We start from the raw sequence: 11581 nt of genomic DNA on the forward strand, positions 1-11581 counted from the left end.
TGGGCATATAAATTTATTTCCTATGCATATGTGTGTGTACATGTCTATGTCTCTGTTAGTACTATGCACAAACAGTTTGGTTGGCAATATATAAACAAGCTAACAATGAATGTTTGTATTAAAGTACTATAGCTTTAAGAGATAGTGTTGCAGGCTGCCATAAGAGGGAGCCAGAAACCATGATGTTCTCTCTGTTCTTTCTGTTCTTTTTGCTCATTCACTGAGACTGATGTAGTAAGCTCTGTGTTAGTTTGATATACTGTATTTGTAAGCTGTAATGTATGCTTGATACGTAAGACAATGACAGCCTTGTAATATTATTATTGTATTGAGAGATATTGACTGATTTGACTGTGTATGACCAGACTTGTGTTATTTCTAAAAGCAAACACTATTTTACATACTTTAATGTATCTATTTTGTATGAGTGAATAATTACTCATATGTCCTGGATATCTGCTGGAATCCCAGTTTTTTTCTGTGCAACTCAAGGGTCATTCTGCGCACTCCTTAACAGTCTCTATGTAAAATTCCAATCTACCTAATGTTGTTTTGTGTGTGTGTGTGTTTTAAAAATGAGGGAGATGGGTGGTTAAAAAGTTTAACAAATTCATATTTACATATATTTACATATATATACACTCCCTCAGTTTTAAGACTTGTGGATTTCAAACTCCCAGAATTCTGGGAATACAAGTCCACAAGTCTTAAAAATGGCCTAGTTTGGAGATATTCTCCCCATATATGCAATAAAAATCATTTTTATTTATTTATCAAAACATGTACGCGATAGCCAGGTATTGGTATGAACATAAACAAAAGCGAAGTAGGTAAATTTGGACAAGAGGACCAAAATAAATTTTAATATTACAAAAGAAATATGAGATAAAATCTATTCCTCCTCATGTTTTTGGCCCGTCTGCGGCCGAAGCCTCTGAGAGGAGCCAAGAGGCGGGGCCGTCTGTCCCTCTACAGGTGAAGTAAAAAAGGCTCCGCCTCTTGGCTCTCATCCAGCGGCGCGCGGAATTCCCCCCCTCCAGATCCGCCCCCGCCCTCCCTCATAAACCGCTCAAACCCCTCCTCCCCCACCAGCCCCGCCCCCACCTTTTCGCAGTTTTCCGGGAAAAGAGAGAGAGGAAAAAAATCCCCGAGATCCAAGGCTGGATTGCGATCGTCCAATCAGCATCCACTCGGGCGCGATGACGTCACAAGCGGAATAACGTCACCGTCCGTTTCCGGGTTCGATAGTCAAGGCCCGTCCTCGTGTGTCGGAGCGTCGGCTCGTTTTTTTGCCCCTTCCTTGTTTTCTTTTTTTCTTTTGCCGGCTCTTTGACGGTGATGGCGGTGCGGGCGAGCTTCGAGAACAACAACGAGATCGGCTGCTTTGCGAAGCTCACCAACGCCTACTGCCTGGTGGCCATTGGAGGCTCCGAGGGCTTCTACAGGTCGTTATAGAAGGCGCTCGACCCCTTTTGCTCTTCCTCCCCTCCGGATCCTTAGCCGGGGTTTGCTTTGATTTATCCGACAGACAATAGATTTAAAGAAGAATAAGTGGTTTTTCCTTTAAACTGAAATAGCGCGGCTGGGCTTTTTTTTTTTAACCCTTGTGGGATCATTACTTTCAGCGTCTTTTGAGACAGGTTGGGTTGGAGTCCCGGGGTAGGCAAAGTTGGCTCTTCTATGACATGTGGACTACAACTCCCAGAATTCCTGAGTTAGTATGATTAGCTCAGGAATTCTGGGAGTTGAAGTCCAAAAGTCATAGAAGAGCCAACTTTGCCTACCCTTGGGTTGGGCGAAACCAAAGCGACAAAAACGACCCAGTGACAGCCTGGGTGAGAGGAGATTTCAATGGGGGGATTCCCCAACCTCCCTCCAGTACTGAGGGCTAGATCAGGGATCAGCGCCAGGTGGAGGTCTGCTCTTTAACTTGGGTTGTAAAGGTAGTCCTCAACTTACATCTGCAATTGAACCCTGAATTTATGTCATTAAATGAGAAAGGTTATTAAGTGAGTTTTGCCCCGCTTTACAACTTTTTCTTACTGCCTTTGTTACGTGAAGCACTGCAGTTGTTATATTAATATATAATGTTGGATCAATTACTACAGTTTCTAGGAAGATGGAGAAACATATCTAAGTGCCTACAGAGATTAAATAGGGAGGATGGGGTGGATGTTCTCATCCCTGCCTTGTGTATTTTCAAAATCTTACATTAATCTATTGGAAGAGGTGCTAATGGAAATAATGTGTTTTATATTAAACTGTTTAATCATCTTTATTTAAATTTATTATGGTTGTCCACTCTCATTTACTATCTGTTGCTGAGCTACAATAAATTCAATTTTATGCATGGTAGTGGAATTGAGAGGTGATAAGTAAGCAGAATATTGTCTGTCCCTCCAAAAATGCTTGAATTTGTGATGTGGATGTATTTTGTTAGGGAAAAAACTCTGGCAGTATTTTAAACTGTTAAAGGTCAGATGCTGCTAAGTGAATCACTGCAGTTGTTATATTAATAACAGGGTGGTTAAGCGAATCTGGTTTCCTCGTTGATTTTACTTGTCAGAAAGTCACAGGACACTCCAGGACACTTGCAACTGTCATAAATGTGAGTCAGTTGTCAAGCATTGAATTGAAATCACATGACCATGGGGACGCCACAATGGTCATGTGTGAAAAATTGTCATAAATCCACTTTTCCAATACCGTTGTAGCTTTGAACCATCACTAAATGAACTGTTGTAAGTCGAGGACTACCTGTACTGAATAGATTAGATCACAAGATGTTAGTAAGACTACTTCTCTGCATATTGTTCCTTTATTAAACATTCTGAAAATGTAGTTTTTAAAGCATGTTTGAGTGGATCTTCCATGATCTTCCTTGCATATTTAAATCTTCTCCTCTTGTGTTTTAGTGTATTTGAAGGAGAGCTTTCTGAAACGATTCCTGTAATTCATGCTTCTATCGCTGGGTGTCGAATCATTGGTAGAATGTGTGTGGGTAAGCTGGGGTTTTTTTCATATAAATTATTTTCGAGTTTCCCTTAAAATGCCGAATTCTCATCCCATTTTAGCCTTAATATATTGTGACAAGCAGTTTGACTATGTAGTTTGTAATAGTTCAGAAAAGGGACAGATGCTGCTATTGTACCCTTCATTTATAAAATGTCAATGTACTTTTCAGTTCAGCTCACGTTTATCCTGATAACTTTGAAATGAGATCATTAAAAGAACTTTAATGGTTTAATATTTTTGCTTACCATTAGAAATGATAAATTGAATCAAAACATTGACATTAATTGTATTCAACAATCTCTTTATGTTGAGGGAGGGGGGGGGTTCCATTCATATATCTATGGGCTCTCGTTGGATCAATTACTACAGTTTCTGGGATGATGGAGATTCTTATTTAAGTGCCTATTGGAAGAGGTGCTAACAGAAGCAATGTGTTTTATATAAAACCGATTAATTATCTTTATTTACATTTATTATGGTTGCCCACTCCCATTTACTATCTGTTGTTGAGCTATAATACTTTTATTAAATTCAATTTTATGTGTGATAGTGGAATTGAGAGAGGTGATAGATGAGCAGAATATTGTCACACACACACACCCAAAAAATATATGCTTGCATTTGTGATGTGAATGTATTTTGTTAAAAAAAAACTGGCAGTACTTTAAACTGTTAAAGGTCAGATGCTGTTAAAGATCAATGATTAGATTCATCATGTCCTGAGTTATTATTTTATGACATAGAATGTTGGGGACAGGAATTGAAGGCAGGTTTTTCTCCCCCTATATTTTAGGTAACCGGCATGGTTTACTAGTCCCAAACAACACAACTGACCAGGAACTTCAGCATATCCGAAATTCCCTTCCTGACTCAGTGCGAATCCAGAGGGTGGAAGAACGTCTCTCTGCATTGGGCAACGTCACCGCATGCAACGACTACGTAGCACTTGCCCACCCAGACATCGACAGAGTAAATATAAAAATAAATCATAGTATATACATTGTATTTGCAGTGACTAAATGGGAACAACAGTTTAATATTTTTGGTTGAGCATTTGCTATATGTCTTTGCTTGACGTATTCAGCAACCATTCAAAGTTATGATGTTGCTGAATGGACGATAATTGAGACTGGTCCTCAAGGTTTCAGTCATTGCAACACCCCCATGGTCATTGGATTGAAATTTGGGCACTTGGTGAATGTCCCACATTTACAATCTTTGCAGTGTCTCAAGGACACATTCTCCTTCCCTGTGCAAAACTGCCTTTGTTTCAACTTTCTTAGCTCACCTTTCTCCCGCGATCTCTGTTGTTTAACTGTCCTGCACTATGCAACCGATCCCTGTTGCCTCCCATTCCAACTGATCTCAGCTGTGTTCCTTCTGCTTGGACCCAGGTGTTGGGCCCAGGTCATGTGCAGTGAGCACAGCAGGGTGGCAGAACTTCATCTGCAGAAGAGAGCTTGCCTGGCCCAGTCAGGAGGAAGCAGCAGACAGAACCAGTAGGGTTCTGCAGAAGAGCTCCATTTGCCATAGCACAAGGAGCAATAACCTGCAGATTGTACAGAGTGCAGTGGGAAGGAATGGCAAGATGTGGCATGTTCTGTTGCCGGGCAAGGCAGCAGAGGCTACGCTTCCCCAGTGAAGGTAGTAGCTGCGTGTGGGTGCTGTTTGGGATAGCGACAGAGTTGGAGAAAGTAGAGGGACGGGCTTCTCGGAGGTGCTGTGCATGCTCTGAGGCTCCCATTGGTAGTGCTTCTGGGGAACTTCCTGCAGTAGGTTCTCTAGGTGGATGCTGGAGCCACTCGTATAAGAGTAAGTGTACATCCAGCTTAGGCAACTACTGGCACTTTGCAAATCCTTGCGAGAGGCAAGTTTGGCTGAGCAAGAGAAGACTTGTAGGTAAGCTCTTGTCAGCACTGGACTCCACTCCACCCTTTGCTGAAGCCCGCAATTCTTCTGCTCACTCAGCCTCACTTTTAAAGTGAATGCAGAGGACTAATGTAGTTGAAGTGTCCTACTACGGGGTGTGAAGGCAAATCCTGCACACACGCACTTTATTATTATTATTTATTAGATTTGTATGCCGCCCCTCTCTGTAGACTCAGGGCGGCTCACAACAATAGCAAGAACAACGTAAGAACAAATCTAATAATTAAAAAAACACTAAAAAACCCATTATTAAAAGCAAACATACACACAAACATACCATGTATAAACTGTATAGGCCCGGGAGAGATGTCTCAGTTGCCCCATGCCTGACGGCAGAGGTGAGTCTTAAGAACTTTACGAAAGGCAAGGAGAGTGGGGGCAGTTCTAATCTCCGGAGGGAGCTGGTTCCAGAGGGTCGGGGCCGCCACAGAGAAGGCTCTTCTCCTGGGTCCCGCCAAACAACATTGTTTAGTCAACAGGATCCGGAGAAGGCCAACTCTGCGGGACCTAACCGGTCGCTGGGATTCTTGCGGCAGAAGGCGGTCCCGGAGGTATTCTGGTCTGATGCTATGAAGGGCTTTATAGGTCATAACCAACACTTTGAATTGTGACCGGAAATTGATCGGCAACCAATGCAGATTGCGGAGTGTTGGTGTAGCGTGGGCATACCTTGGGAAGCCCATGATTACTCTCGCACCTGCATTCTGCACAATCTGAAGTTTCCGAACACTTTTCAAAGGTAGCCCCATGTAGAGAGCATTACAGTAGTCGAACCTCGAGGTGATGAGGGCATGAGTGACTGTGAGCAGTGAGTCCTGGTCCAGATAGGGCCGCAACTGGTGCACCAGGCGAACCTGGGCAAACGCCCCCCTCGCCACAGCTGAAAGATGTTTCGCACTGTCTCCAAGAAGCCTATGTACTAACCATGCTGGTAAATAACTGCTGTAAGGTGTATGATACAGAGACTGAAAAACATGTAAGAACATGAATAAAAGAATTGGAAAATGGAAAGTGAGGAAAATTGAAATCTTTCTCTTACCTTTACTGACTTGACCTGTTGGTTACTTTCTCAGACATTGTGTGTGATCATGTTTCCTGATTATTTGACCTTTGAAGTATTATGTATCAGACATCGAGAGTATGCATTGAATACAAAATAGCTGAATGTAAATACATCTGCATACGTAAATACATGTGGATGAATCGTTTTATGAAAGGTGGCCTCTTTTTATGAAATTCTTTTTGCAGAAGTGATTATATTCTTTAGATTGGTGACCTTGCTCTTAATTCTCTTGAATACTTGAGCTGGAAGGGTGAGGCCTGAAGGTTGTATCCTTTGTTAGATTACTGCAGGGCTGTCAAACTGACAGACCATGGGCCAGATGCATCACGTGTAGGCCACTCCCACACCAACTCCGCAAAGTCACATTACACAACTGAGTTTGAGACTCGTGGGTTACTGGAAAAAGCTGGAAAAGGCACAGACAAGTACAGGCATGACTAATCCTAATAATGGAATAGTTTTCATAAGCACTTTCCAAACTTTGGATTTAGTATTTGAGCTAGGGTGAAGATGGTTTGTTTAGGAGTGATGATTTTTTTTTGGCACATGTCCTAGAAATAAATAATAGACTAGAAAATGAAAGTTTGGGAGTTACTTAAATTTCATTTAAGGGCTTCCTAGATGTGCCTTTAATGTCAGATTCCCAATATCTCTATTGTGACATCCTGTCTTCAGATGGTTATAGCACTTGGCTGGTGCAAAGAACTGGATAAATGTCAGTCATTGGAATGAATGCAGTTTCAAAGATATCGAGCTTCAGTATGGTTTTCAGTTGATGGGACTTTAAAATACTTCATATTCTAGCAATGTAAAGATAACAAAATCTGTTTGAAATAGATTTTTACAAGATTTAGTTGACAGCTAATCCGTGCTGCCACTAAAGGCATTTCAGTTAGTTTTTATGATCACTTAAAATCAGACAAATGTGTTCTAACAACCATAATTTTAAATCTCATTTCCCCCCTTACAGGAAACAGAAGAGATTTTAGCGGATGTATTAAAAGTCGAAGTATTCAGACAGACAATAGCAGATCAAGTACTTGTGGGAAGTTATTGCGCGTTCAGCAACCAGGGCGGATTGGTACACCCTAAGACCTCTATAGAAGATCAGGATGAGCTCTCCTCATTATTGCAAGTCCCCCTTGTGGTAAATGTTCTTTCTGTTCAAATCTTGGAATTTTCAGTTTCTTTAATCTATATTTTGAGCCAAATTATAGAATTTTAACATCTCGTGACTTGGGAATATACTCATCCACAGTTTCATCCATTTATATGTGCTGTAATTTAGCTGTAACTCATAGCTGAAGGAACTTCTTGGATGAGAAGCGAAAAGTCTTTAAATTAAAAACCAGAAAGTCCAGTTGCATCTTGAAAAAGCACCTTTGGGGCAGTCATGACTTGGATGACTGAGAATCTCCATAGACTGTAACTCAATGCGGGATATCTCTTTCTATAGTGTTTCTAATTGTTTCAATATTTTTCCTTCAACTTCCTTTTGGTTCAAATAGTGTTATGTGGTCCTCTCAGTATAAAGAAATGGACAGAAAAACAATTATTTCCCAATATGCATGACGTATTGAAGCCTCATCCCAAATTAACATAAAATTAGGAGCTGTGAAAATTTAGATGTCAGTGTGGAGGCATTGAGAAATACATCTGGTAAAGTTGTGTTACTTGCATTTAATAGCATATGTGATATCCAGCGGGAATTATGGTAATTGTGCTGAACCATGATTGATTGAATAAGCCAGAGTGGCTATGTTCATAACAGTGATCCAGAATGGATGGTTTGCAAAATAGAGAGAACTGTCAATGCAATGACTGTTGAACATCAGGAATATCGTGCATGCTTACTAAAGTTTATTATTATTATTATTATTATTATTATTATTATTATTATTATTATTATTATTTATTAGATTTGTATGCCGCCCCTCTCCGTAGACTCGGGGCGGCTCACAACAATAACAAGAACAATGTAAAAAACAAATGTAATAATTTAAAAAACACTAAAAACCCCATTATTAAAAGCAAACACACACACAAACATTCCATGTATAAACTGTATAGGCCCGGGGGAGACAGAGATGGGTCTTAAGAACTTTACGAAAGGCAAGGAGGGTGGGGGCAACTCTGATATCTGGGGGGAGTTGGTTCCAAAGGGTCAGGGCCGCCACAGAGAAGGCTCTTCCCTTGGGTCCCGCCAAACGACATTGTTTAGTTGACGGGACCCGGAGAAGGCCAACTCTGTGGGACCTAACTGGTTGCTGGGATTTGTCCTGGCCCTCTGATCTATATAGTTACAAATAAAGTTTATATTCATTCAGCCTTAAGCAAGAAGAGTTATTAAGATTCTAATTATGTTTCTTACCAGGCTGGAACTGTTAATCGTGGCAGTGAGGTGGTTGCAGCTGGAATGGTCGTGAATGACTGGTGTGCCTTCTGTGGTCTAGACACAACCAGCACAGAATTATCTGTTATCGAGAGCGTCTTCAAACTTAATGAAGCACAGCCAAGTACCATTGCTACCACTATGAGAGATTCTTTGATTGACAGGTAAGTCAGACATTGATCTACTTTCGAAAATTATTAGCAATTATTTTTGAAAAAATTAATGGCATTCTTCAGTGGTCTGATGTTTCGAACCTTGTGGAAATCCCAAGGGATTCAGCCCTCTCAGAAGATGTATAAGATTACTTTCTCATTAATAATACGTACATGGGGTTTCCCCTCTTCCACCTGCTTGTATCTGCTCCCAAGAAGAGGACATAGTGCTTAGTCAGTGGTAAAGGAGAAAAACCAATGGGGAAATTTGCATTGATATATGTCAAGACAACTGGATAGAAATAGTTCAGCGTCGTTATTATTATTACTAGTAGTCCTAACTTAATAATCAAAATTGGGATCAACAGTTCTATTGCTAAGTGATATGATTGTTAAGTGAGACATCGCACGATTGCGACTTGTGGTTTTTACTGCCAGCTTCTCCATTGACTGCCTGTCAAAAGCTGGCCGTGAAGTGCGCAAATGGCAAACACTAGATTGTGGAAAGCTATGCTAGTTATAAATAACTCTCTGGTTGCAAAGTGCTGAAATCCTAATTACTTAGACCACAGGGATGCTGTGACACTTGGAAGTTCACCTTTTCCAGTGCACAGTTTATTTATTATTTACTATTTATTTATTCAACTTTTATGCCGCCCTTCTCCTTAGACTCAGGGTGGCTTACAACATGTTAGCAATAGCACTTTTTAACAGAGCCAGCATATTGCCCCCACAATCCGGGTTCTCATTTTACCCACCTCGGAAGGATAGAAGGCTGAGTCAACCTTGAGCCGGTGATGAGATTTGAACCGCTGACCTTCAGATCTACAGTCAGCTTCAGTGGCCTGCAGTACAGCACTCTACCTGCTGCGCCACCCCGGTTCTTACAGTTGCTAAGGAGGGCACCATCATCAAATCAGGATCACCAGTACTGCACTGATAACTACTGTTTGTGTGCACAGAATGGCGCTCTCCTAATTTTGAGACTGATGTTTTTATGTGCATCTTACTTAGTTTTAGTTTGGGGTACTGGTTTTCAGTTGGACTTTGTCTGATTTTATAGATCGAGCATGAATGTAAAACTGGAACCCTTCAAGTATATTTTTTTTGCTAATAATTTCTTTTCTTTTTTGTAGCTTGACATGATGTGCTTCCGGAACACTGCAGATGTAAAATGCCAAATTGTGATTTTGACTGCTCACTAAAGCAAATTCTTCCAGTCCAAGAAGGAGTTCACTACTACAATCATATTTTAAAACTATATTATTCTAAATCCTCTTTCTTTTGGCAAGCCAGATTTGAACAAGAAAAAAAAAGCTTGTTTTGTTAATGCGTTCTTTTGCTTTCATTAATTCATTAGGCAATGTTTAGAACCTAACACATCCATGCAATCACAATAAAGATAAGTATTTTTTCCCCGGTATTCACTAGAATACTGCCTGAAGAATACTGATTGTTTTCTGTTCAGAAGTGGCTGGCGTTTGTGTGGTTTTGGTCTGGACATTTTCAAGATAACTCACTTTGCCAGCAAGACCAGATCAATGTAGCATGTCGCCAGTAGTGGGATTCAAATTTTTTAACAACCAGTTCTGTGGGCGTGGCTGGGTGGGCGTGGCCAACTCAACATTACTTACATGAGATGTGCCCCGCTTGCCTGGTTTCCCAAGCTCTTCTGGTCTTTATCTTCTAATTTGTCTACTACAACAGTGTCCAGCTGATTATGTAATGTTTGCCTGTCCTGAACCCGAGCTCCCACAGATTCTTAGCTCTATTATTCTCCACAATCTGCTGTGGAAACTCCTTGATGGCTGGCTGGAGAATTCAGGGAGTTGAAGTCCATACATTTCTCAGCAGGGAGACACTGATCTACCCCTTGGGTTCTATCTAGTGTGATAAATCCCTCCTTCTATGGATCTGGTGCTTAGTGCCTGTTCTTGTGCTGTTATGATCAGTGATCAGTGCTGCCTTTTACACACACACATCACTTCAGGAATAATTGTAAAAATGACGATTTCTCACTCATTACTAGTTCCGTGTTTCCCTGAAAATAAGACCTATCATGCTTTTGAGTGCATGCACTAAAATAAGACCTAGTGAAGACCTAGGGTGCGGCCAGCACAGGAGGCATCCCTTCCCTTCCCTGGTCACCTCATGGCCACTCAACCCCTTCATTGCGGCCCGCGAATCAGCTGAGCCAGCAAGAGCTGTCTCTCATTTTGTCTCAGGGCGCCGGGAGGTGTTTCCTGCAAACACCTGGAAGCCCCACAATTGAGGGGCTACTCAGCTCCTTAATTGTGGCACGCAGATCAGCTGAGCCAGTGAGGGCCAGGCGCTACTCATTTTATGTCTCTGGGCGCCAAGAGGTGTTGCCAGCCCTAGCCCTGCCCGCAGTGCGTTCGGATTGCCTGCTTCTCCCCCCTCCCTTCTGCCTAGCGGCACCTACTGCTCTTGCCCTTGCGAGGGCTCTTGATTGGATCACTGCCTTTGAATAGTTCTGGTGCTGTCACAGCATGTTTTGGAAGGGAGAAGGCGCAGCTGCTGTTCATGCTCAGGTTTACACAGCGGCAGCAAGATACTGCAGGATTTTTTAAAAAATGTCCCAAAGCATGCCGGAATGGTGCTCTTCGGACCTTGGCCCTGGTGGGTGCTAGCTCTCATGCTGGCTGTGCGCTTGTGCAGGCTGCTGCTACAAGGCAGAAAGCTGTGTGTTGCGTTGGAATTGCCTGCTCCCTCCCCTCCTCTGCCTGGCTGCACCTGCTACTGTTGGCCTTGTGAGGGCTCTGTTGTGGCCCACCAGTGGCCAGCGGAGCTGTCAGCATATTCGGACAGTGAGGAGGTTGGGGAGAAACATGGGCCAGTCCTGGAGTCTGGAGAGTCTCTGACAAGTGTTCTTCAGGCAGAGATGGGGCCAGGGCAGTTGCCTTTGGAGTCAGACATCAATAAGACAAACACAGCTAGAGCCCGTTCCCAGTGTGCGCATGCGCAGAGTTGCCAGATGAAGGGAATAGTTGAGGGACAAGGGTTGACTTG

General features: G+C 42.2%; 1 protein-coding gene across 1 annotated transcript; it reads left to right on the plus strand.

Annotated features, from left to right (window-relative positions):
• Positions 1 to 1227: 1227 nt before the first annotated feature.
• EIF6 (eukaryotic translation initiation factor 6) lies at positions 1228 to 9984 on the plus strand. The gene is made up of 6 exons (XM_070748840.1): positions 1228 to 1445; positions 2916 to 3001; positions 3809 to 3984; positions 6978 to 7154; positions 8382 to 8563; positions 9688 to 9984. The coding sequence occupies exons 1-6, from the start codon at positions 1339 to 1341 to the stop codon at positions 9695 to 9697; spliced, it is 738 nt and encodes a 245-aa protein (XP_070604941.1). The 5' UTR covers positions 1228 to 1338; the 3' UTR covers positions 9698 to 9984.
• Positions 9985 to 11581: the final 1597 nt, after the last annotated feature.

Source organism: Erythrolamprus reginae, chromosome 3, assembly GCF_031021105.1.
Source record: "Erythrolamprus reginae isolate rEryReg1 chromosome 3, rEryReg1.hap1, whole genome shotgun sequence".
Classification (NCBI taxonomy): domain Eukaryota; kingdom Metazoa; phylum Chordata; class Lepidosauria; order Squamata; family Dipsadidae; genus Erythrolamprus; species Erythrolamprus reginae.

Excerpts from the sequence above, each read along its gene's own strand:
- EIF6 (XM_070748840.1), top strand. The coding sequence starts at position 1,339 with ATGGCGGTGCGGGCGAGCTTCGAGAACAACAACGAGATCGGCTGCTTT. Across the intron at positions 1,446-2,915 it reads GGCTCCGAGGGCTTCTACAG|TGTATTTGAAGGAGAGCTTT; the intron begins GTCGTTATAGAA and ends CTTGTGTTTTAG. Across the intron at positions 3,002-3,808 it reads CATTGGTAGAATGTGTGTGG|GTAACCGGCATGGTTTACTA; the intron begins GTAAGCTGGGGT and ends CCTATATTTTAG.